General features: G+C 41.1%; 2 protein-coding genes across 2 annotated transcripts; both read right to left on the bottom strand.

Annotated features, from left to right (window-relative positions):
* Positions 1-8860: 8860 nt before the first annotated feature.
* On the bottom strand, positions 8861-15319 carry LOC132549934 (mucin-1-like). Its single transcript, XM_060213919.1, has 2 exons — positions 15067-15319; positions 8861-10404 (listed from the first exon to the last, which is right to left on the bottom strand). The coding sequence occupies exons 1-2, from the start codon at positions 15317-15319 to the stop codon at positions 8861-8863; spliced, it is 1797 nt and encodes a 598-aa protein (XP_060069902.1).
* Positions 15320-15566: 247 nt separating this feature from the next.
* On the bottom strand, positions 15567-26378 carry LOC132549956 (transmembrane protein 234-like). The gene is made up of 6 exons (XM_060213941.1): positions 26306-26378; positions 23993-24169; positions 23544-23610; positions 22558-22650; positions 16896-16972; positions 15567-16640 (listed from the first exon to the last, which is right to left on the bottom strand). The coding sequence occupies exons 2-5, from the start codon at positions 24149-24151 to the stop codon at positions 16908-16910; spliced, it is 384 nt and encodes a 127-aa protein (XP_060069924.1). The 5' UTR covers positions 24152-24169; positions 26306-26378; the 3' UTR covers positions 15567-16640; positions 16896-16907.
* Between the last annotated feature and the right edge of the window lie 624 nt (positions 26379-27002).

Genomic DNA, 27002 nt, shown 5'->3' with positions numbered 1-27002 from the left:
ATCTTGGTTTAAAGAAGATCTTTAATAAGTAAGCAAATTTGAACCCTTTTGACCCCGCCTCTCTGGCCCGCGGGGGATTAAAATATGCATACCATTAAATGGCTATATCTTGTTTATGATTTTAAAGCAGTCTGAATTATTTCTAACTGAAAACCAACGAAATGTGCCTAAATATTAAATAATGAAAATGTGAGATCCTGTTGTCACGAACTTCATAAATTTAGTTAGCCAAGAGACTTAGACCTTTTCATCCACGAAAAGCATTTTAAATGTAAAAGAAGAAGAACTATTTTGACATTTCAGCCATCTTCACTCCTTTGTCCCGCTCCTTTGGCCATTAAGATGTGGGTACTGTAGAACTCATTATCGGGGTTCTGTTACCACGAAATATTTGGTGACGACTGCAGACCGGAAGTAATTAGACAGCAAGTGACTCCGACATTGGTCAGTCAAAATGTTGTCATGTGATCAGTGAGATTGTTGACAATTGGCCAGTCAAAATGTTGTCAAGTGATCAGTGAGATTGTTGACAATTGGCCAGTCAAAATGTTGATTTTGTTAATAGTAAATATTATCAACCCGTTAACATAATGTTGTTTCTTTCACAACCAAACCAGTTACTACAAAATGGCATAATATATTTACAATGTACCTATACCCCTCTGAGAAGTCACCAGCGAGTTATTTCTATTTTTAACGTTTTCCAAGCTTTCTAACCTTAAGGACAACCGCTGATATAATTTGGATTTAGCGCACCTGTCTTATAGAGAAGATAAATATAGATATTTATAAACCGGCCAGAAATCCCTAACATGATAACCATATATAATAATTGTAGAATACTACATAGTATTATATGTAGTGTTAATCGGCTTAAAGTCAATTTATACCTTCTGTAAGCCCTATCTTATAACTGTATGTATGTAACATTATCCCTCAGTACAATTATTCTGAGTAACATATATTTACTTTGATCAGAAAAACATACCAAAGTTTACGCCTGCACAGTTTTGGTGTATACAAGGTACTTTATTCCTTGGTTGTGTTGTTTTCCCGTAATATGACAACCCTGTCAATTAAATAAGTGGTACCTTCCAGTCAATCAAACAAGTGGTACCTCCCAGTCAATCAACAAGTTATACCTCCCAGTCAATCAAACAAGTTATACCTCCCAGTCAATCAAACAAGTTATACCTCCCAGTCAATCAACAAGTTATACCTCCCAGTCAATCAAACAAGTTATACCTCCCAGTCAATCAACAAGTTATACCTCCCAGTTAATAAAACAAGTTATACCTCCCAGTCAATCAAACAAGTGGTACCTCCCAGTCAATCAAACAAGCGGTACCTCTCAGTCAATCAAACAAGCAGAACCTCCCAGTCAATCAAACAAGCAGAATCTCCTAGCCAATCAAACAAGTGGTACCTCCTAGCCAATCAAACAAGTGGTACCTCCCAGTCAATCAAACAAGCGGTACCTCCCAGTCAATCAAACAAGTGGTACCTCCCAGTCAATCAAACAAGTGGTACATCCTAGCCAATCAAACAAGTGGTACCTCCCAGTCAATCAAACAAGTGGTACCTCCTAGCCAATCAAACAAGTGGTACCTCCCAGTCAATCAAACAAGCGGTACCTCCCAGTCAATCAAACAAGCGGTACCTCCCAGTCAATCAAACAAGTGGTACCTCCCAGTTCATCAAACAGGTGGTACCTCCAAGTCAACAAACAAGCAGAACCTCCCAGCCAATCAAACAAGCAGAATCTCCCAGTCAATCAAACAAGCGTTACCTCCCAGTCAATCAAACAAGCAGAACCTCCCAGTCAATCAAACAAGCGGTACCTCCCAGTCAATAAAACAAGTGGTACCTCCTAGCCAATCAAACAAGCAGTACCTCCCAGCCAATCAAACAAGTGGTACCTCCCAGTTCATCAAACAGGTGGTACCTCCAAGTCAACAAACAAGCAGAACCTCCCAGCCAATCAAACAAGCAGAACCTTCCAGTCAATCAAACAAGCAGTGCCTCTCAGTCAATCAAACAAGCGGTACCTCTCAGTCAATCAAACAAGCAGAACCTCCCAGTCAATCAAACAAGCAGAACCTCCCAGCCAATCAAACAAGTTATAACTCCTAGCCAATCAAACAAGCAGTACCTTCCAGTCAATCAAACAAGCGGTACCTCCCAGTCAATCAAACAAGTGGTACCTCCCAGTCAATCAAACAAGCAGTACCTCCCAGTCAATCAAACAAGTGGGACCTCCTAGCCAATCAAACAAGTGGTACCTCCCAGCCAATCAAACAAGTTATAACTCCTAGCCAATCAAACAAGCAGTACCTTCCAGTCAATCAAACAAGCGGTACCTCCCAGTCAATCAAACAAGTGGTACCTCCCAGTCAATCAAACAAGCGGTACCTCCCAGTCAATCAAACAAGTCGTACCTCCTAGCCAATCAAACAAGTGGTACCTCCCAGTTCATCAAACAGGTGGTACCTCCAAGTCCAATCAAACAAGCAGTACCTCCCAGCCAATCAAACAAGCAGTACCTCCCAGTCAATCAAACAAGCGGTACCTCCCAGCTAATCAAACAAGCAGTGCCTCTCAGTCAATCAAACAAGCGGTACCTCTCAGTCAATCAAACAAGTGGTACCTCCTAGCCAATCAAACAAGCAGTACCTCCCAGCCAATCAAACAAGTGGTACCTCCCAGTTCATCAAACAGGTGGTACCTCCAAGTCAACAAACAAGCAGAACCTCCCAGCCAATCAAACAAGCAGAACCTCCCAGTCAATCAAACAAGCGGTACCTCCCAGTCAATCAAACAAGCGGTACCTCCCAGTCAATCAAACAAGCAGTACCTCCCAGTCAATCAAACAAGTTCCCAGTCAATCAAACAAGCCTCCCAGTCAATCAAACAAGTGGTACCTCCCAGCCAATCAAACAACAAGCAGTACCTCCCAGTCAATCAAACAAGCAGAACCTCCCAGTCAATCAAACAAGCAGAACCTCCCAGCCAATCAAACAAGTTATAACTCCTAGCCAATCAAACAAGCAGTACCTTCCAGTCAATCAAACCAGCGGTACCTCCAAGTCAATCAAACAAGTGGTACCTCCCAGTCAATCAAACAAGCAGTACCTCCCAGTCAATCAAACAAGTGGGACCTCCTAGCCAATCAAACAAGTGGTACCTCCTAGCCAATCAAGCAAGCAGTACCTTCCAGTCAATCAAACAAGCGGTACCTCCCAGTCAATCAAACAAGTGGTACCTTCCAGTCAATCAAACAAGTGGAACATCCCAGTCAATCAAACAAGTGGTACCTCCCAGTCAATCAAACAAGTGGTACCTTCCAGTCAATCAAACAAGCCTCCCAGTAATCAAATACCTTCCAGTCAATCAAACAGGCGGTACCTCCTAGCCAATCAAACAAGTTATACCTCCTAGCCAATCAAACAAGCGGTACCTCCTAGCCAATCAAACAAGTGGTACCTCCCAGTCAATCAAACAAGCGGTACCTCCCAGTCAATCAAACAAGCGGTACCTCCCAGTCAATCAAACAAGCAGTACCTCCCAGTCAATCAAACAAGTTATGCCTCCCAGTCAATCAAACAAGTTATGCCTCCCAGTCAATCAAACAAGTGGTACCTCCCAGTCAATCAAACAAGTGGTACCTCCTAGCCAATCAAACAAGTGGTACCTCCCAGTCAATCAAACAAGTGGTACCTCCAAAATCAAACAAGCAGGCCAATACCTCCCAGTCAATCAAACAAGCGGTACCTCCAAGACAATAAAACAAGCAGAACCTCACAGACAAACAAACAGGTTATACGGCCCAGTCAATCAAACAAGTGGTACCTCCTAGCCAATCAAACAAGTGGTACCTCCCAGTCAATCAAACAAGCGGTACCTCCCAGTCAATCAAACAAGTGGTACCTCCCAGTCAATCAAGCAAGCAGTACCTTTCAGTCAATCAAACAAGCGGTACCTCCCAGTCAATCAAACAAGTGGTACCTTCCAGTCAATCAAACAAGCGTTACCTCCCAGTCAATCAAACAAGTGGTACCTCCCAGTCAATCAAACAAGTGGTACCTTCCAGTCAATCAAACAGGCGGTACCTCCTAGCCAATCAAACAAGTTATACCTCCTAGCCAATCAAACAAGCGGTACCTCCCAGTCAATCAAACAAGCGGTACCTCCCAGTCAATCAAACAAGCAGTACCTCCCAGTCAATCAAACAAGTTATGCCTCCCAGTCAATCAAACAAGTGGTACCTCCTAGCCAATCAAACATGCAGTACCTCCCAGCCAATCAAACAAGTTATACCTCCCAGTCAATCAAACAAGCGGTACCTCCCAGTCAATCAAACAAGCGGTACCTCCTAGCCAACCAAATAAGCAATACTATCTCGTCAGTCAAACCAGTTTGACCCCCGGTAAAATCTAACTACCACCCAATCGATAGAAAAATTGTGCCACCCAGTCAACCAAAAAATGCAGTCAATCTAACAGCACCACCAAGTCAATCAATGCTGAACTTCAGACACCAGATAATCACATAACTATTCCGAGAACCTTGAGTACTCCAAAGAGAATCACACTGTCTACCTACAAATCTAAAAACTAACAAAAGTCCACTCCAAAATTATATATAGCCAAGTGAAAAGGTATCATCTTTTAAAACATCTGCGTTACGATATTTACTGACAGTTTGTTAGGAATGAGTGGTAGTTTGTTGGGAATGAGTGGTAGTTTGTTGGGAATGAGTGGTAGTTTGTTGAGAATGAGTGGTAGTTTGTTGGGAATGAGTGGTAGTTTGTTTAAGACATGCTCAGACTCACACCGTCGCTATAACAAGATGGAATGCTGCTTTTCATGGTAAATATCAAATGCCGACGTAGATGTAGAAAAGAAAAAAATACTGTCAATGGGGTGATTTTTTTTATTCAGGTGACGGTGGATATCGCAATCACAAGAAGACACTTTCTTTAAAAGAACGAAAGATTAATACCGGCGGCCTTTGGTCAAACAATTCAACGTATTTTGCGGAGACCAAGTTTCTATTTATAGCTGTAGTGACCTTGAACTTTGAGTTTGAGTTGAATTTGGGAAAAAGAGAACTTAATATACCGGTATGTGGTAATCACCACCGGTATTATAGTGGTGAGATGCACGGACGGGCTGGATGACAAACGGGCGGGCGGACGGGCTGTATGACAAACGGACGGACGGGCTGAAGGACAGAGGTGCTTACTGAGGATAAGAAATTGTAAGCTTACATTGGTTTATTTTAGCACATTAAAGCCACATTTACTTCATTAAATCAACTGTTCATGAATGACACTCGTTAAAATATCAGTGGAAAAACAAAACTAAAATAATTTCATTTGTAAAGGCACTCCATCAGAATGTCAGTCGTGTGTCCGTCATATTGATTGGGACAGTTTCTCACAATTTCAAATATTTTAGTGTTCCGCTAGTTTGTGGGTAAGTATATGATCAATAAGTATTAAACTTGTATGGACATGTTTGTGACTTATACACCAGTACACAACCAGACATCGGAACTAAACTGACAGTTGATGATCCAAAGAATTCAGTTACATGCATTGGCTTTTCATTAAAAAAACTATTTCGCGCGGACACTTCATAACGTGGATGTCTGTAGCTCAATAACTCTAATTATTGTAATTATAACAGTTGATGAACTTCTTGGACGAAGGATGATAATTCCCATTCACAGTATTTGAAAATGTCCTCATTTATATCTAAAACTATTAAAGGTACCAGCCTTAAACTGAAGTTATCGTAATAATCCAAGGTTTGAAGTTGAGAGAACCGAATACCTTTAATACCATCCTGCCTCTGTATCGTCAGTGATACGAAAGGCCAACCCTACAGTGCGTCCGAGGGAAATGATTGGTCAAGAGAAAGGTTAAAATCTAGATAGATGGGTCACTAATAGAGACAAACGAAATGACAAGTAAAATGGAATGAGGAAACTGTCAGACCTTCCACGTGGCAGTCTGTGTACTACAGCACTAAAACATTAAGGTATTTGTGACAGCACCGGGACCTAGTAAAACACGAGAATTCACCTATTGTAAAACTCCCGACAACCTACATAAAAGGCTTTGCTGCGAGTCGCCGATTAGGTGTGTTTATTGAGCTTGGCACTGTAAATACCTATTAAACGGGTCATGAATTCAAATATAATTTGGGACATTATCGACAATTGATCAATATGTTTATTTAAAACAATCAATCTAGCTGTCTTGTAGAAGTATGCTATTTGGCCTGTTCGGGTTATAGGATATACCGAGCTGTTTAATATACAATGTACCATATAAATAGTCAAGGTGTTCAATGTGTATATCGTAAACTTCCTTTACACTGACAAACACACAGGTACCCCCTCTACTCTAACTCACATATCTACCTATAAACAACAAGGTGTCTAACACACATTATCGTTATATATCAAAATTTTAATTTTTCAAACTACCCAAATGTGTATATCCAATTTGTTACAACTACAAAACAAAGTCTATATCCTGAATGTCTGATAAATACTCACAAAACAAAGTCTGCATCCTAAATGTCTGACAAATACTCACAAAACAAAGTCTATATCCTGAATGTCTGACAAATACTCACAAAATAAAGTCTTTATCCTGAACGTCTGACAAATACTCACAAAATAAAGTCTTTATCCTGAATGTCTGACAAATACTCACAAAACAAAGTCTGCATCCTAAATGTCTGACAAATACTCACAAAACAAAGTCTGCATCCTAAATGTCTGACGAATACTCACAAAACAAAGTCTTTATCCTGAACGTCTGACAAATACTCACAAAACAAAGTCTGCATCCTAAATGCCTGACAAATACTCACAAAATAAAGTCTGCATCCTAAATGTCTGACAAATACTCACAAAACAAAGTCTTTATCCTGAATGTCTGACAAATACTCACAAAACAAAGTCTGCATCCTAAATGCCTGACAAATACTCACAAAATAAAGTCTTTATCCTGAATGTCTGACAAATACTCACATAAACAAAGTCTATATCCTGAACGTCTGACAAATACTCACAAAATAAAGTCTTTATCCTGAATGTCTGACAAATACTCACATAAACAAAGTCTATATCCTGAACGTCTGACAAATACTCACAAAACAAAGTCTGCATCCTAAATGCCTGACAAATACTCACAAAACAAAGTCTGCATCCTAAATGTCTGACAAATACTCACAAAATAAAGTCTTTATCCTGAATGTCTGACAAATACTCACATAAACAAAGTCTATATCCTGAACGTCTGACAAATACTCGCAAAACAAAGTCTGCATCCTAAATGCCTGACAAATACTCGCAAAACAAAGTCTTTATCCTGAATGTCTGACAAATACTCACATAAACAAAGTCTATATCCTGAACGTCTGACGAATACTCACATAAACAAAGTCTATATCCTAAATGTCTGACAAATACTCACATAAACAAAGTCTATATCCTAAATGTCTGACAAATACTCACAAAACAAAGTCTATATCCTGAACGTCTGACGAATACTCACATAAACAAAGTCTATATCCTAAATGTCTGACAAATACTCACATAAACAAAGTCTTTATCCTGAACGTCTGACGAATACTCACAAAACAAAGTCTATATCCTAAATGTCTGACAAATACTCACAAAACAAAGTCTATATCCTGAATGTCTGACAAATACTCACAAAATAAAGTCTTTATCCTGAATGTCTGACAAATACTCACAAAACAAAGTCTATATCCTAAATGTCTGACAAATACTCACAAAACAAAGTCTATATCCTAAATGTCTGACAAATACTCACATAAACAAAGTCTTTATCCTGAATGTCTGACAAATACTCACAAAACAAAATCTATATCCTGAACGTCTGACAAATACTCACAAAACAAAATCTATATCCTGAACGTCTGACAAATACTCACAAAACAAAATCTATATCCTGAACGTCTGACAAATACTCACATAAAAAAGTCTACATCCTAAATGTCCGACAAATACTCACAAAACAAAATCTATATCCTGAACGTCTGACAAATACTCACATAAAAAAGTCTACATCCTGAATGTCTGACAAATACTCACAAAACAAAGTTTTTGGCCTAAACCTATCACATCTATCCACAAATGTAGTGAATGTTGGGGATTTCAACCTAAAACATACCAATTAGATCAAGGAGTCCACAACCGGCCCTCATGGATCATCCATAATTCAAATTCCTTGAAATAGTGAATGTTAGTTTCTCAACCGGCACATCTCTACTCCACCGAGAATAAGCAAATTACTCATCACAAACTAAACCAACATGATAAAAATGTGCCAATCTGTAACAGAGATCACGCCACATTCAACATAGCGTTGCAAGAGATCTGTCAGAACGAATGCAAGTCATTTCAAAGTGTTATGGTATAGTGATGGGCAATGCTAATCATGTGCAAAGGGAAAGTAACTCAATTTTTAGTTAATGTTAATTCCCCGAATGGAAAATCTGCTGTAGAGAAGACAAAAAGTGAGAATGAATAAGATGACACACGTTCCTATGATAATTCCCCAACAAAATCTCGCTCTACAACACAGCACAACGATAGGTCCCTAAACAATCGGAATAAATAACTAAACGACTTCTGCCTTTGTCCCGAAACAACCTGACACCGACATACCTAATTACCTATAAAAAAACCAGATGAGCACCAGAAGGAGTCTGGGATGTGTGGACGGAACTTGGGGTCTGTGGACAGAGCTTGGGATCTCTGGACTAAGTCTGTGATCTGTGGACGAAGCCTGGGATCTGTGGACGGTGCCTGGGATCTATGGACGGAGCCTGGGACCTGTGGACGGAGCCTGAGATCTGTGGACGGATCTTGGGTTCTGTGGAAGGAGCCTGGGATCTGTGGACGGAGCTTGGAATCTGTGGACGGAGCTTGGCATCTGAGGACGGATCTTGGGTTCTGTGGAAGGAGCCTGGGATCTGTGGACGAAGCCTGGGAGCTGTGGACGGAGCCTGGGATCTATGGACGGAGCCTGGGACCTGTGGACGGAGACTGAGATCTGTGGACGGAGCTTGGGTCCTGTGGACGGAGCCTGGGATCTGTGGACGGAGCTTGGGATCTGTGAGCGGAGCTTGGGATCTGTGGACGGAGCTTGGGTCCTGTGGACGGAGCCTGGGATCTGTGGACGGAGCTTGGGATCTGTGAACGGAGCTTGGGATCTGTGAGCGGAGCTTGGGATCTGTGAGCGGAGCTTGACATCTGTGGACGGAGCTTGGGATCTGTGGACGGAGCCTGGGATCTGTGGACGGAGCTTGGGATCTGTGAGCGGAGCTTGGGATCTGTGGACGGAGCTTGGGTCCTGTGGACGGGGCCTGGGATCTGTGGACGGAGCTTGGGATCTGTGAGCGGAGCTTGGGATCTGTGGACGGAGCTTGGGTCCTGTGGACGGAGCCTGGGATCTGTGGACGGAGCTTGTGTGACGGAGCTTGGGATCTGTGAGGGATCTGTGAACGGAGCTTGGGATCTGTGGTCGGAGCTTGGGATCCTGTGGACGGAGCTTGGGATCTGTGATCGGAGCTTGGGATCTGTGAGCGGAGCTTGGGATCTGTGGCCGGAGCTTGGGACCTGTGGACGGAGCGTGGGATCTGTGGACGGAGCTTGGGATCTGTGAACGGAGCTTGGGATCTGTGAGCGGAGCTTGGGATCTGTGGCCGGAGCTTGGGTCCTGTGGACGGAGCATGGGATCTGTGAACGGAGCTTGGGACTTGTGCTTGGGATCTGTGGACGGAGCTTGGGATCTGTGAACGGAGCTTGGGATCTGTGAACGGAGCTTGGGATCTGTGAACGGAGCTTGGGACCTGTGCTTGGGATCCGTGGTCGGCGCTTGGGATCTGTGGACGGAGCTTGGGATCTGTGAACGGAGCTTGGGACCTGTGCTTGGGATCTGTGAACGGAGCTTGGGACTTGTGCTTGGGATCTGTGGACGGAGCTTGGGATCTGTGAACGGAGCTTGGGATCTGTGAACGGAGCTTGGGATCTGTGAACGGAGCTTGGGACCTGTGCTTGGGATCCGTGGTCGGAGCTTGGGATCTGTGGACGGAGCTTGGGATCTGTGAACGGAGCTTGGGACTTGTGCTTGGGATCCGTGGACGGAGCTTGGGATTTCTGAACGGAGCTTGGGATCTGTGAACGGAGCTTGGGACTTGTGCTTGGGATCCGTGGACGGAGCTTGGGATTTCTGAACGGAGCTTGGGATCTGTGAACGGAGCTTGGGACTTGTGCTTGGGATCCGTGGACGGAGCTTGGGATTTCTGGACGGAGCTTGGGATCTGTGGACGGAGCTTTGGATTTTTCTATATAAGTCTGCTCACAAAAAAGACAGAGCCAAACATGTATGTTTACAAAAAGAAAAAGACAAACAGTTAAACACAGAAACATTACAAGAACAAATCCAAACAGCTAAACACTTTCTTTACAGGTATGTTTACAAAAAATGGCACAAACCATTTCCCAGAGAAAACAAGCAAACAAGAGACGAAAGACCCGTCAACAATTAATATAAGTTAAAGGTCTTGACAACACCCGTTCTAGCATACTGAAGGAAAATAGTCGAGGCTTCCGAAAATCGATTGATCGACACAAAATCCCTGGTAGAGAGAAGGTACCTAGCGTTACCGCTGTACACAACAAGAGGCCCAAAAGGCCTGAACAGTAACATCAGATACACTGTTGTTGTTCTATATCAGAGATATAATCCTGTTAACACAGTAAGATCATTTAAACTTCATTGTACATGTAATCCAAATGTAAATTATGTTTAACATTAACCGCCATCCCATGTTCAGGCAACTGCATTAAAAGTAATACCACACCACGCGATTCACAACACGGGACTAAAGGCCATTACAATAGGTCACCATGAGGCTTAGTCTTAAAACGGACCAAAATATCATGAAACAGCTATTGCCAAACAAACCTTACATCAATTACTTGTTTAAAAGAATTGAAAAAATTGCAGAATCTGTGTCACATCCTCACGGAATCAGGAAAGGTCATTCATGTGTAACGCATTTAATTGATGTGATCGAAAACAGGACAGGAGCGTTGAACTAAAAAATATTGTAGGCTTTGTTAATGCTTATTTTGAAAAAGCTTTTCACGAGGTTCCCACCTTGGTGATAAAAACAAAATAAATGGACCAAGGACTTCCTTGTCAATAGAGAGTCGCACTTAATAGCAAATACTATAATTTGTCAAAAGTCACAAGTGAAATCCCAAGAGAGAGCGTACTCGGACCAATACTCTTTCTAATATTCATCGATGATTTACCGAAGTTGTTTAAAATGCCTTTAAGATCTTCGCGGACGACACAAGTTTCAGCAGAAAGAAGAAAACTTCCGAAGTGACTTAGATAATTTAGGATAATGGTCAAAAGAAAGACAACTTCAATTCAACGAGGTAAAAGCAAGTGTCGCCATTTAGGCTCATTTCCAAGCAGAGAGTTACCATTCTCGGAATTATTTGGCGAACCTTGCGTGATAAAACACTCTCTTATAGAAATCGGTGGTAAGATCACAGCTGGAATATACTTAACAGTCTCGTTTGTGACATTCAAGAACAATAACCAGGCCACAGAATCTGCCGAGCGCCGTGTCACTAAAATATTCACGATAATCAATCAAATATAGTACAAAGGGAGATAACTAGCCTGATACTACAACATTACAATATAGACAAATCAGAATGGACAAGATAAAGACCCTGTGTAACAAAGTCAGTCTATATACACCAGTGTGACAAAGTCTATCTATATACACCAGTGTGACAAAGTCAGTCTATATACACCAGTGTGGTAAAGTCAGTCTATATACACCAGTGTGACAAAGTCTATCTATATACACCAGTGTGACAAAGTCAGTCTATATACACCAGTGTGACAAAGTCAGTCTATATACACCATTGTGACAAAGTCTATCTATATAAACCAGTGTGACAAAGTCTATCTATATACACCAGTGTGACAAAGTCTATCTATATACACCAGTGTGACAAAGTCTATCTATATACACCAGTGTGACAAGTCAGTCTATATACACCAGTGTGACAAAGTCTATCTATATAAACCAGTGTGACAAAGTCTATCTATATACACCAGTGTGACAAAGTCAGTCTATATATACCAGTGTGACAAAGTCAGTCTATATACACCAGTGTGACAAAGTCTATCTATATACACCAGTGTGACAAAGTCGGTCTTTATACACCAGTGTGACAAAGTCAGTCTATATACACCAGTGTGACAAAGTCAGTCTATATACACCAGTGTGACAAAGTCAGTCTATATACACCTGTGTGACAAAGTCTATCTATATACACCAGTGTGACAAGTCAGTCTATATACACCAGTGTGACAAAGTCTATCTATATAAACCAGTGTGACAAAGTCTATCTATATACACCAGTGTGACAAAGTCAGTCTATATACACCAGTGTGACAAAGTCAGTCTATATACACCAGTGTGACAAAGTCTATCTATATACACCAGTGTGACAAAGTCAGTCTATATACACCAGTGTGACAAAGTCAGTCTATATACACCAGTGTGACAAAGTCAGTCTATATACACCAGTGTGACAAAGTCAGTCTATATACACCAGTGTGACAAAGTCTATCTATATACACCAGTGTGACAAAGTCAGTCTATATACACCAGTGTGACAAATATACACCAGTGTGACAAAGTCTATCTATATAAACCAGTGTGACAAAGTCTATCTATATACACCAGTGTGACAAAGTCAGTCTATATATACCAGTGTGACAAAGTCAGTCTATATACACCAGTGTGACAAAGTCAGTCTATATACACCAGTGTGACAAAGTCAGTCTAAATACATCAGTGTGACAAAGTCTATCTATATACACCAGTGTGGCAAATTCAGTCTAAATACATCAGTGTAACAAAGTCTATCTATATACACCAGTGTGACAAAGTCAGTCTATATACACCAGTGTGACAAAGTCAGTCTATATACACCAGTGTGACAAAGTCAGTCTATATACACCAGTGTGACAAAATCATTTTCAAAGATTGATACATTCCATTAAATGCAAATCTGGAATTTTACTGGACACATTAAGGTTGCAATCCTACAAATAGTGCTTATCTTTGCCGAAACATCAAGTAACAGGATACCAACGAGTCCTTAATTCAATCTCAAAATCGACGAGGGCAAAATATGAACAAAAGAAAAATGTATCCTAAAACACATGGTCTTATACAAGGTGAATAAGACAGGTATTCCGGAGGGATAAACGTCTTCTGCTTCATCGACGACATAAGATATGTAAATACATGCCAACTCAAATAAGTAATCTGACATGCTGAAGTAAGAACGAAGTCAACAGCTGGGGTCTATGATAAAGAAAGAAGGTTGATGGAACAACAGACTAGACTTGTTGATTCTGTAATCGGTAACAAACGCTAAACGAAAACCAAACTTATTGAACTAAATGTCTTGTTTTGACAAACAAATAGGGAAGAGACTTGTCCATCACATGAAAATAGGGCAAGGGTTTGATATGAATTGGCAGGTTATCGGTTGTCATTCTGCGGCTCGATCATCAGCAATACCAGGGATAAAAAGTTCTGAAAATCGATATCGGCTAACACAAATATTTACATACAGATTTACACAACAAAACTCCTACGTCACGTTGTGATATTCAAAACAATGTTACAAAAGTGAGGTAAGAGTTTCCTCTCCCGTAAACCCAACCCTCACACACTATGTCTGACCTAGAGGCTACTCCCAAGACATAAACCTAGGCAACCTTGGAGTTAAAGCATAATGGCTCACCAGAGAATGTCAGTAAATCGTGAACTCGTCTCCATACCGATCCATTACTGCATCAGATTGTCACTCCCAGCAAACAATGGTGAAACAAAGGGGCGTTAAGTTGTGACTTAGCTGCCGAAGTCAGTCTCTTTAATAACAATCAGCGGGATTTACATTGTACGTGTACTGTACAAGGAAGAAACGACCAGACAAGCCTTGAGAAACGCCATTTTGAGAAATTCTCAACTAAGTACGTACTCAAGCTGAGAATTTTGAGTTGAGAATCCAAATTTAAGAAGTTTCGAGATCCTTGGGCCAGAACTCATTCGTCCCCGAAAACAACACGAAATGAAGACCAGATGATCAATGAATCTTCATGCTGTACCTCTTTGGTGATTAGGGATGATGGTGCCAGCAGTTATTGACTTGATCTTAAACACGAGAGGTTATCGGGATTCTCTAGAGATGACGATGATGGTGATGATGTGTGCAGTCCGAATTCAAGGCTACACCATCCAATCTATACACCCAAGTTAATACTGCATGCCAGTCCATCGCTAATAGTACTTATCCATATAAAGTCCCCTGGTATTACTACATGTCGCAGTTAGTCGGCACATTATTCTGTCTCCTTCCTTTATTTTGCAGTTCAAGATGAAACAGAAGATTTTTATTAATCAGAAGTGTTGTTTTTATCCTAGTACAGTAATTTTCCACTTGCCGATTTTGCCCTTCAAAACGCCTGCACTTTTCTCCTGGTACAGTACTTTTCCAATGGCCTATTTCACCCTTCAAAAACATCAGCACTTTCCCCCCTGGTACAGCACTTTTCCAATGGCCTATTTCACCCTTCAAAAACATCAGCACTTTTCCCCCTGGTATAGCACTTTTCCAATGGCCTATTTCACCCTTCAAAAACATCTGCACTTTTCCAATGGCCTATTTCACCCTTCAAAAACATCTGCACTTTTCCCATGATACAGCACTTTTCCAATGGCCTATTTCACCCTTCAAAAACATCTGCACTTTTCCCATGGTACAGCACTTTTCCAACGGCCTATTTCACCCTTCAAAAACATCTGCACTTTTTCCCCTGGTACAGTACTTTTCCAATGGCCTATTTCACCCTTCAAAAACATCTGCACTTTTCCCATGGTACAGCACTTTTCCAGCGGCCTATTTCACCCTTCAAAAACATCAGCACTTTTCCCCCTGGTATAGCACTTTTCCAATGGCCTATTTCACCCTTCAAAAACATCAGCACTTTTCCCCCTGGTACAGCACTTTTCAAATGGCCCATTTCACCCTTCAAAAACATCAGCACTTTTCCCCCTGGTACAGCACTTTTCCAATGGCCTATTTCACCCTTCAAAAACATCTGTACTTTTCCCCCTGGTACAGCACTTTTCCAATGGCCTATTTCACCCTTCAAAAACATCTGCACTTTTCCCCCTGGTACAGCACTTTTCCAGCGGCCTATTTTCTGATGTTTTATTTTAATCAAGACAATGAGAATGTGAACATTAGAACTCTTTACTGAAAAGAAAGATGAACTGTTTCATATGGTCACGTGGTCAGTGACACAAGACCACAACATCACTACAGTAGTTAAAACATTAACAAATCCCTGAACTTGTTGACTGTTTAGCCCCCTGCTACATGACTTTCAATGAATAAACAACTCAATCAGTACAGAAAGTTTTATTGTAACAAAAAAACCAAAAGGTCCTATGGGTTTCCACCCCTCACTTCACTACTGTCGACAAATGTATTTATATCACATTATGCTTGTACAAACTTCAGACTAAATATTACTGACAAATGATTAATTCTGGAAAAAATCTATATGCATACAGTTTCTAAGGCTTTCAAATTTTGAACAGATATTTTTGCAACCCAAGAAATTCCAAAAATACTGATATGTTAATGAAGTTAACACTGACACAAGTGTGTATCACGTGGTCTGTTTACACCGACACAGGTGTGTATCACATGGTCTGTTTACACTGACACAGGTGTGTACATGGTCTGTTTACACTGACACAGGTGTGTACATGGTCTGTTAACACTGACACAGGTGTGTATCACATGGTCTGTTTACACTGACAAAGGTGTGTACATGGTCTGTTTACACTGACACAGGTGTGTACATGGTCTGTTTACACTGATACAGGTGTGTACATGGTCTGTTTACACTGACACAGGTGTGTACATTGTCTGTTTACACTGACACTAGTGTGTACATGGTCTGTTTACACTGACACAGGTGTGTACGTGATCTGTTAACACTGACACGGGTGTGTACATGGTCCGTTTACACCAACACAGGTGTGTACATGGTCTGTTTACACTGACACAGGTGTGTATCACGTGGTCTGTTTACACTGACACAGGTGTATACATGGTCTGTTAACACTGACACAGGTGTGTACATGGTCTGTTTACACTGACACAGGTGTGTACATGATCTGTTAACACTGACACAGGTGTGTACATGGTCTGATTACACTGACACAGATGTGTACATGGTCTGTTTACACTGACACAGGTGTGTACATGGTCTGTTTACACTGTCACTGGTGTGTACTTGACCTGTTTACACTGACACAGGTGTGTACATGGTCTGTTTACACTAACACAGGTGTGTACATGGTCTGTTTGTCTTGACACTGGTGTGTACATGGTCTGTTAAAATGAAATTGGACAGTTCTGCTGACCGACAGAATTAGAGTTAGTCACCATTGCACAATATCTGGAGCCTGAAAATCAATAAAAAAGAAGGTTTAAGAAGGGAGACAACCAGGATGTTTATACAGTGTCAATATAAATGTTTTTGAATTAGCATTTATTAAAGTTACTCTGTATGAACACACAGATAGATGATATGATTAACATGCACTCCACCTTACTAAGTGAGAATTAATAAAAATTAAAATCCTTCTATGACAATATCAAAGAAAGCCTTTTTCAATCATATAAAAGGTATTATTATGTATGTGTTTAACGAAACCTACCTGATGGACGAGTCATACTTTATCCAACACACAGAGTGCCACCCCACACACCACCAACATCATTCCAAAACATGTGTCTACAGGCAGGCAACAGAAATCATGGTTATTATTACATGTCAGAGCCAAAAAATAATGACTCTTCAACTTAATATCAAATCAAAATCTAACATACGCAAACAAAAAGAAAATCCAGGATAAGATGGAGCAAGTATCTATACAATTTAAGAAAAAGATAAGTCACTGTGAATGGTATCTTCACAACAACTGCTGTACAAAACACGTTATGTAAAACACCTTCTCTACAACACCTCAACTATAATGCCCTCCTCTAAACATCCCCTCTCTACATCATTCCATTTACAACAGTTACTACACAACACTTCCTCTCCAACACACCTCCTCAAACAACCCCCTCTACAACACCCCCTCAACAACATTCCCTATATAACATGACACTTCCTCTCCAACACACCTCCTAAAACAACCCCCTCTACAACACCCTGTCAACAACATCCCCTATATAACACGACACTTCCTTTCCAACACACCTCCTAAAACAACTCCCTCTAGAACAGTTACTACACAACACTTCCTCTCCAACACACCTCCTAAAACAACCCCCTCTACACCATCCTCTCTAGAACAGTTACTACACAACACTTCCTCTCCAACACACCTCCTAAAACAACCCCCTCTCCACCATCCTCTCTAGAACAGTTAGTACACAACACTTCCTCTCCAACACACCTCCTAAAACAACCCCCTCTACACCATCCTCTCTAGAACAGTTAGTACACATCACTTCCTCTCCAACACACCTCCTAAAACAACCCCTCTCTCTACACCATCCTCTCTCCTAGACACAGTAACACACCTCCTAAAACAACCCCCTCTACACCATCCTCTCTACACACGACACTTCCTTTCCAACACACCTCCTAAAACAACTCCCTCTAGAACAGTTACTACACAACACTTCCTCTCCAACACACCTCCTAAAACAACCCCCTCTACACCATCCTCTCTAGAACAGTTAGTACACAACACTTCCTCTCCAACACACCTCCTAAAACAACCCCCTCTACACCATCCTCTCTAGAACAGTTACTACACAACACTTCCTCTCCAACACACCTCCTAAAACAACCCCCTCTACACCATCCTCTCTAGAACAGTTAACACACCTCCTAAAACACAACACTTCCTCTCCAACACACCTCCTAAAACAACCCCCTCTACACCATCCTCTCTAGAACAGTTAGTACACAACACTTCCTCTCCAACACACCTCCTAAAACAACCCCCTCTACACCATCCTCTCTAGAACAGTTACTACACAACACTTCCTCTCCAACACACCTCCTAAAACAACCCCCTCTACACCATCCTCTCTAGAACAGTTACTACACAACACTTCCTCTCCAACACACCTCCTAAAACAACCCCCTCTACACCATCCTCTCTAGAACAGTTAGTACACAACACTTCCTCTCCAACACACCTCCTAAAACAACCCCCTCTACACCATCCTCTCTAGAACAGTTAGTACACAACACTTCCTCTCCAACACATCTCCTAAAACAACCCTCTCTACACCATCATCTCTAGAACAGTTAGTACACAACACTTCCTCTCCAACACATCTCCTAAAACAACCCTCTCTACACCATCCTCTCTAGAACAGTTAGTACACAACACTTCCTCTCCAACACACCTCCTAAAACAACCCCCTCTACACCATCCTCTCTAGAACAGTTAGTACACAACACTTCCTCTCCAACACACCTCCTAAAACAACCCCCTCTACACCATCCTCTCTAGAACAGTTAGTACACAACACTTCCTCTCAACAACATACCCTATATAACATGACACTTCCTCTCCAACACACCTCCTAAAACAACCCCCTCTACACCATCCTCTCTAGAACAGTTACTACACAACACTTCCTCTCCAACACACCTCCTAAAACAACCCCCTCTACACCATCCTCTCTAGAACAGTTAGTACACAACACTTCCTCTCCAACACACCTCCTAAAACAACCCCCTCTACACCATCCTCTCTAGAACAGTTACTACACAACACTTCCTCTCCAACACACCTCCTAAAACAACCCCCTCTACACCATCCTCTCTAGAACAGTTAGTACACAACACTTCCTCTCCAACACACCTCCTAAAACAACCCCCTCTACACCATCCTCTCTAGAACAGTTAGTACACAACACCCCATCAACAACATACCCTATATAACATGACACTTCCTCTCCAACACACCTCCTAAAACAACCCCCTCTACACCATCCTCTCTAGAACAGTTAGTACACAACACTTCCTCTCCAACACACCTCCTAAAACAACCCCCTCTACACCATCCTCTCTAGAACAGTTAGTACACAACACTTCCTCTCCAACACACCTCCTAAAACAACCCCCTCTACACCATCCTCTCTAGAACAGTTAGTACACAACACTTCCTCTCCAACACACCTCCTAAAACAACCCCCTCTACACCATCCTCTCTAGAACAGTTAGTACACAACACTTCCTCTCCAACACACCTCCTAAAACAACCCCCTCTACACCATCCTCTCTAGAACAGTTACACAACACTTCCTCTCCAACACACTCTAAACACACAACACCCTCTCCAACACACCTCCTAAAACAACCCCCTCTACACCATCCTCTCTAGAACAGTTACTACACAACACTTCCTTTCCTCCTCTCAACACACCTCCTAAAACAACCCCCTCTACACCATCCTCTCTAGAACAGTTAGTACACAACACTTCCTCTCCAACACACCTCCTAAAACAACCCCCTCTACACCATCCTCTCTAGAACAGTTAGTACACAACACTTCCTCTCCAACACACCTCCTAAAACAACCCCCTCTACACCATCCTCTCTAGAACAGTTACTACTCAAAACTTCCTCTCCAACACACCTCCTAATACAACCCCCTCTACACCATCCTCTCTAGAACAGTTAGTACACAACACTTCCTCTCCAACACACCTCCTAAAACAACCCCCTCTACACCATCCTCTCTAGAACAGTTAGTACACAACACTTCCTCTCCAACACACCTCCTAAAACAACCCCCTCTACACCATCCTCTCTAGAACAGTTAGTACACAACACTTCCTCTCCAACACACCTCCTAAAACAACCCCCTCTACACCATCCTCTCTAGAACAGTTACTACACAACACTTCCTCTCCAACACACCTCCTAAAACAACCCCCTCTACACCATCCTCTCTAGAACAGTTAGTACACAACACTTCCTCTCCAACACACCTCCTAAAACAAACCCCTCTACACCATCCTCTCTAGAACAGTTAGTACACAACACTTCCTCTCCAACACATCTCCTAAAACAACCCCCTCTACACCATCCTCTCTAGAACAGTTACTACTCAATACTTCCTCTCCAACACACCTCCTAAAACAACCCCCTCTACACCATCCTCTCTAGAACAGTTACTACACAACACTTCCTCTCCAACACACCTCCTAAAACAACCCCCTCTACACCATCCTCTCTAGAACAGTTACTACACAACACTTCCTCTCCAACACACCTCCTAAAACATCCTCCTCTAGACATTCCTCTCTTGTACTGTTATTAACAACCCCCTCTACACCATCCTCTCTAGAACAGTTAGTACACAACACTTCCTCTCCAACACACCTCCTAAAACAACCCCCTCTACACCATCCTCTCTAGAACAGTTAGTACACAACACTTCCTCTCCAACACATCTCCTAAAACAACCCCCTCTACACCATCCTCTCTAGAACAGTTAGTACACAACACTTCCTCTCCAACACACCTCCTAAAACAACCCCCTCTACACCATCCTCTCTAGAACAGATAGTACACAACACTTCCTCTCCAACACAACACACCTCCTAAAACAACCCCCTCTACACCATCCTCTCTAGAACAGTTAGTACACAACACTTCCTCTCCAACACACCTCCTAAAACAACCCCCTCTACACCATCCTCTCTAGAACAGTTACTACACAACACTTCCTCTCCAACACACCTCCTAAAACAACCCCCTCTACACCATCCTCTCTAGAACAGTTAGTACACAACACTTCCTCTCCAACACATCTCCTAAAACAACCCCCTCTACACCATCCTCTCTAGAACAGTTAGTACACAACACTTCCTCTCCAACACATCTCCTAAAACAACCCCCTCTACACCATCCTCTCTAGAACAGTTAGTACACAACACTTCCTCTCCAACACACCTCCTAAAACAACCCCCTCTACACCATCCTCTCTAGAACAGTTAGTACACAACACTTCCTCTCCAACACATCTCCTAAAACAACCCCCTCTACACCATCCTCTCTAGAACAGTTACTACTCAATACTTCCTCTCCAACACACCTCCTAAAACAACCCCCTCTACAACACCCTGTCAACAACATCCCCTATATAACACGACACTTCCTCTCCAACACACCTCCTAAAACAACCCCCTCTACACCATCCTCTCTAGAACAGTTAGTACACAACACTTCCTCTCCAACACACCTCCTAAAACAACCCCCTCTACACCATCCTCTCTAGAACAGTTAGTACACAACACTTCCTCTCCAACACACCTCCTAAAACAACCCCCTCTACACCATCCTCTCTAGAACAGTTAGTACACAACACTTCCTCTCCAACACACCTCCTAAAACAACCCCCTCTACACCATCCTCTCTAGAACAGTTACTACACAACACTTCCTCTCCAACACACCTCCTAAAACAACCCCCTCTACACCATCCTCTCTAGAACAGTTACTACACAACACTTCCTCTCCAACACACCTCCTAAAACAACCCCCTCTACACCATCCTCTCTAGAACAGCTACTACACAACACTTCCTCTCTAACACAACTTCTAATACAACCCCCTCTACAACACCTTATTTACAATAAATACTCCACAACACTTACTGTTAAAAACCTACTCCACTACACTTACTATATGACTTCTCCACGACACTAACACATCTATTCCACAACACCAACCATACAACATTTACACAAAAATCCTACTCTACAGACACCACATACTTTACAACACCTACTCTTCAACACCTATCCTACAATACCTCCTTTTCAACACCTACCAATACAATACCTTCCTTTCAACACCTACTATTATACCACAACACTTACCCCGTAACACTTTCTCTCCAACACCTGCCCTACAACCCCTACACCATAACACCTTTCCTTCAACACCTATCCTACAACACCTACCCCACAACACCTACCCCTCAACCCACAACACCTACCCCATTACACCTACCCCTCAACACCTACCCCACAACACCTATCTCACAACACCTACCCCTCAACCCACAACACCAACCCCACAACACCTACCCCTCAACCCGCAACACCTAAACCACAACACCTATCCCACAACACCTCTCCCACAACACCTACCCCTAAACCCACAACACCTACCCCACAACACCTATCCCACAACACCTACCTTACAACACCTACCCTACAACATCTACTCTTCAACACTGAATTTCTTGATACTCATTCCAAGATCTATGATACAGATTCTCCACTCACATCCTAACTGGCAATGTATAATATTTAAGCTACTGTATATGATACTTACCCCTGGATGGAGGTTTCTCCCCCATCAGTGTGCCTGATATGGATGTAAAGATAAAGGTCAAGGAATTGGTGATGGGGACAGCCAAAGATAGATCTGGAAAAAATGTATCCAAATTAAGATCGCCATCTAGAAAGTAAAAGCTGAGGACAACAGCTGTTAGCATTCATTTCAACAAACATTATCATGATTGTGGACTATACAGTTTTCAAATCTTTCAACCATTTAAGTTTTGGTAGATTTTGGTCATAAACACAAGCATTTAACCAAACATGATGTTTTCAATTTGGCCCAGACATCTATTCCCTCAGGAGAGCTATTTACCTAATTATGTTATCAATTACCAAAGATGCATACCAAATTAAGGTTTTTTTTTCAATGAGAAATAAGACAGTGACTATGGACAATGTATTGCTGTACACACTGCCTTGCTTCAAAATGTGGTCTCATAACTTTCTCAAACTAGAAAAGAACAAGCAGATGAAATGTTTAGCAGACACACAAATTTACACTGTAGCCTTGCTTTGGAAATATAACAACACACTAAGCAATGGCCCTGTCGTTCTGTTGTGCCCAAATTGCATCAACCAGGCCAATTTTTTGTATGTTTTATGCAGCACCAGTTTCTCAGAAACTAATCATAAAATAAATTTCTAAACAGATTTTTCAGTAAGAATAAAAAGAACACATTCAGCATCCCCAACAAACATTTCTTGTATTAAAATGTCCTCCATGTTATACTTCTTGCTTTCTGGATGATGGACGGTACAATTCTGATTTAACAGGTGGTATTAATGCCCATTTACAAACTTCCTGCCAATATCTGACATGATGAGCAGGAAAAAATGAAAGACATACAGAACTGTACATGTAATGCAAAAATCTTAGTTTCTTGTATAAAAAGATTTATTTCTGTCTGTATACTGATTGATTAAAATCAAATTTACAAATTAGTATAAACTGTAGGTAGTGTGTCAGAACGACAGTACCTGCTGTAGCCAGTGTTAGGTAGTATATCACAGATCCCCCTTGATTGATGCAGAATGGAACCAGATACTGTAACAAAAATTTAATACTAGGTATATAACCATAAACTTTCATAGATTTTTATTAGAATTTCTATTAAGTGATGTTGCACTCATTTACTCTAACTGGTGACTGCTAAAATCTAACCGGGTCTAGAAGTTGATGTTATCAAGGTGTTTAGTATATAAACTACCACCACAGCAAATAGGGCTTGAAATATCTCATACATAAGATTTGTACTTGGCCAATATCAAAAGAAAAGACATTTAAGTACTAGCCAAAACATTGAAACAGAAATCATGTCAAAAATGGTGGTGATTAGATAGGATTCTGTTCAGTAGAGATGATCAATGAATAAACATAAGGATCTGAATCCTTGCCTTATAATCTGGGTGTGAATAACAACACAAACCTTCCAGTTAAAAAATAGAAATTTGAGTTCTGATAAGAATTGTTGAATCCTGTTATGCTCCCTGATCCTTTCTACACCCTTGCTGCCTCTCTTGAGAAGAGGATTGGTTCCTCCCCACATTGTGGCTACCACCACAAACCAGAAAGCAGATGTGTCCATCAGTTTTACCAGCTCAGGCTACAAATAAAAATTTGGCGCTTCTTAATTGTATCATCCTCAACAAGAACAACCAAGATAAAAACGATGAAGAGATTACAAAGGAAGCAATCATGTGTACTCTGACAAGTACAGGATTTTTTTTCAACTCTGTCTCTTTATTGAAACTGGAGGGAATATTAGTTTATAAACATGTTTCTGAGAGTTCTGGACCAGCTGTTTTATCAGAATTTACAACCTGCTATGGTACAAAGGTTACTCGCTATCGTTAGCATTTCTAATGCTATACAATACTATGATTGGGTGTAAACAATTGTATTTTACTCAACCTTATAGTGCACTGACTTGTTCACCAAAGGAGAGTGCTATACTGATAGCTTGTTTACCTTACTGTATAGGGAGAAACTTTTCAGAAGATTAGCTTTTTTGTGGACTGGTAAATGGACAAACTGCCTTTATCTTTGTGAGGCTATAGCGAAGAAATTAAGTTATCTAGCCGTGTTGTGCACATAATCCAATTTTCTCAAAAAGTCCATCACTAATCTTTTCAAAAATAAGCAGTAGTATAAAGCTTGATGATTTTCCAAATGACTGTGCCATTTATTGAGACAAGTAACTTTTGTCTTCTTTTGATATCGTACGTAAACTTTCTGTCAGTTCAAACAAAATTAAATAAATATCCTTGAAACTGTTCGATCGATACAAAATTATGCATGTCAAAAAAAAAAGTGCCTGTTAGTAGTGGCATTTTTTGGGGGAAAAAAGTTGATTATAAAATTATTTGTCTTCTGAAACACTAACTGCACTGTAATACATGTTACTCGTCTGTTGAGAAATCACAACATGTTAAATGTAGCCCATGAAAAACATGTTTGCTTGTGTATTGTCGGAAGTAAGCATTGACATATCAGCATTCCAAGTGTGGATTGAGACTTAATATGACTACAGGTTAATGCTTGATTCATGCAATTCTTGGGAGTCTTAATATGATTATCTGAACAAAATGTGAATTTAAATGACGTTCTTTAACAATACAGATGCTGGCATTCTGTGGTCCGTATAGGGGCCTTATATTGTGTCAGCTGCCAAGAGCAGTATTACAGAAAGATGTGAAAGAAATCGCACAAAATCAATGCTAATTAAGTGACATGTATGTGTATGACTTAGCACTATCAATTGCTTACAATGGTCATTTACGGCCTACTACCCACAGTATTAAATGTCCATGTGAATATTTGTGACCACATGGAGGGATTAATGCAACATCAATGACTTTATCAATAGTTACACACACTGCCTTGCGATATGTTTGAAAAAATCTGATTGTAAGTAAAACAAGACTAGAAAGGATTCACATTATCACTAGACAGAAAATGATCGTTTTTATTGAAAAAATCACTTGCTCAAGCTATCCACCAGAGGTTTACCATATTTTGAAAAACAAAATGCAGGTTCAGCCATTTACAACTGAACTCTATATTGTATACCGCTTTCAGCCCAAACTATGAAAAAAAAATCTTCAAATAGGTGGCATTAAAAAGCTGAATAATTTATAATTGATTCATGCAAGTTTTGTGATAGTTCATTTTAAATTTATTGGTATTATTTTTGTTACGAAAATGAAATTCACTATCGAAGGTCAAGAAGTGGCTTATCAGGCCTGTCAGCACAAAAGTGAATGGGGTTTAGGTAAATAATGTTAGATGATATAACAGGGAGAATAGAACCCTTCACGGCTCCGGATACAAACTTAGAGTTATTCCGACTCCAAGCCAATGTATTAAAAACGACAGAACATCAGAATAATTCGGACTAGGAACACATTACCGCCGTATGGCTGCCTTATTCTCCTCTAGCTTTTTACTTTGGAGTGGTCATCGACACATGATGTATACTGTAGTAGGGGACTATTTAAAAGTAAATCTTATTTTAAGTCGGTACATATATATGTAACAACGAACAAAAGCCTTAGGTTTGTGTATATTGTTATGTATAGATGTACCGACTTAAACTTTACTTAACTTGGATTTTTGTTCGAGTTGTTCACGTTCCGGATACAGGTGCGTGTGACTACAGCGAGTAAAATGAGATTTCTACTAGGCTAGAAACTCGCCCTGTTCATATGTACTTTCTAGCTTAGTGACAGTCCTAGATTACCTGTAACAGAACCGTGATATTTCAGGTTAGAACTTTGTTCGTGAATGAGCTTGAAAAGGTGTCGTCTGGTTAAATCCTGGTCAGAGAAATGCTTCTGCTTGGGGTTCTACTAATTACAGCCTGGTAGAGGCCGTAATTCTCGATTGCGCCCTGCTGTTTCCGACACAGTCCGGTACTGAGCTCCCAGAGTTACTGCCCTTCGTTTTCACTCTGTCAGGTATAGCGACTAGGTTGACAGCTGATGGGACCGTGAAAGAGTTCTGTCCGTAGTGTTCTGATCGCCCAGAGTTATTGCCCTTCGTTAGACTATGTCAGTACGACGGTATAGAGATAAGGTTGGTGGCCGAAAATATGCTCGCCGTAACTAAAACTGACCACAAAGACTTTTATTACCAGTTCTGTATCATAAATCTGAACGATGAAGATGGAAAATTCTCAAAACTTGTAAGAGTTGCGGATGTTTAAAATATGTGATATTTGGATGAACAAAGGGTTTTAATCTTGATATTTGCATATTTGGAACCAGAGACGTATATATATGTGATATATACGTCTCTTTTGGAACCGACTGGGAAATATTTCAGTTCATGAAAGCAGGGACGTATAATACGTCCCTGGTGAAAGTGGGAATTCCCATGGCACACTTATTTGTGTACAAATACCTGTTTACGCCATAAAACGGGATACAAATGTTAAA

Source organism: Ylistrum balloti, unplaced genomic scaffold (genome assembly GCF_031769215.1).
Source record: "Ylistrum balloti isolate Yb309-2 unplaced genomic scaffold, AGI_CSIRO_Ybal_v1 Utg370092, whole genome shotgun sequence".
NCBI lineage: Eukaryota > Metazoa > Mollusca > Bivalvia > Pectinida > Pectinidae > Ylistrum > Ylistrum balloti.
Note: the sequence above shows the minus strand (reverse complement) of the source record. Positions and strands in the feature narration are given on the sequence as shown.

Coding starts and splice junctions, on each gene's coding strand:
- LOC132549934 (XM_060213919.1), bottom strand. CDS start 15,319: ATGTTTTTGAAGGGTGAAATAGGCCATTGGAAAAGTGCTGTACCAGGG. Junction 10,405..15,066: donor AGTGCTGATGTTTTTGAAGG/GTGAAATAGGCC, acceptor TTTTGTGAGCAG/ACTTATATAGAAAAATCCAA.
- LOC132549956 (XM_060213941.1), bottom strand. CDS start 24,151: ATGGACACATCTGCTTTCTGGTTTGTGGTGGTAGCCACAATGTGGGGA. Junction 23,611..23,992: donor TTCTATTTTTTAACTGGAAG/GTTTGTGTTGTT, acceptor TTTTTGTTACAG/TATCTGGTTCCATTCTGCAT. Junction 22,651..23,543: donor CCTAACACTGGCTACAGCAG/GTACTGTCGTTC, acceptor CATTTTTTCCAG/ATCTATCTTTGGCTGTCCCC.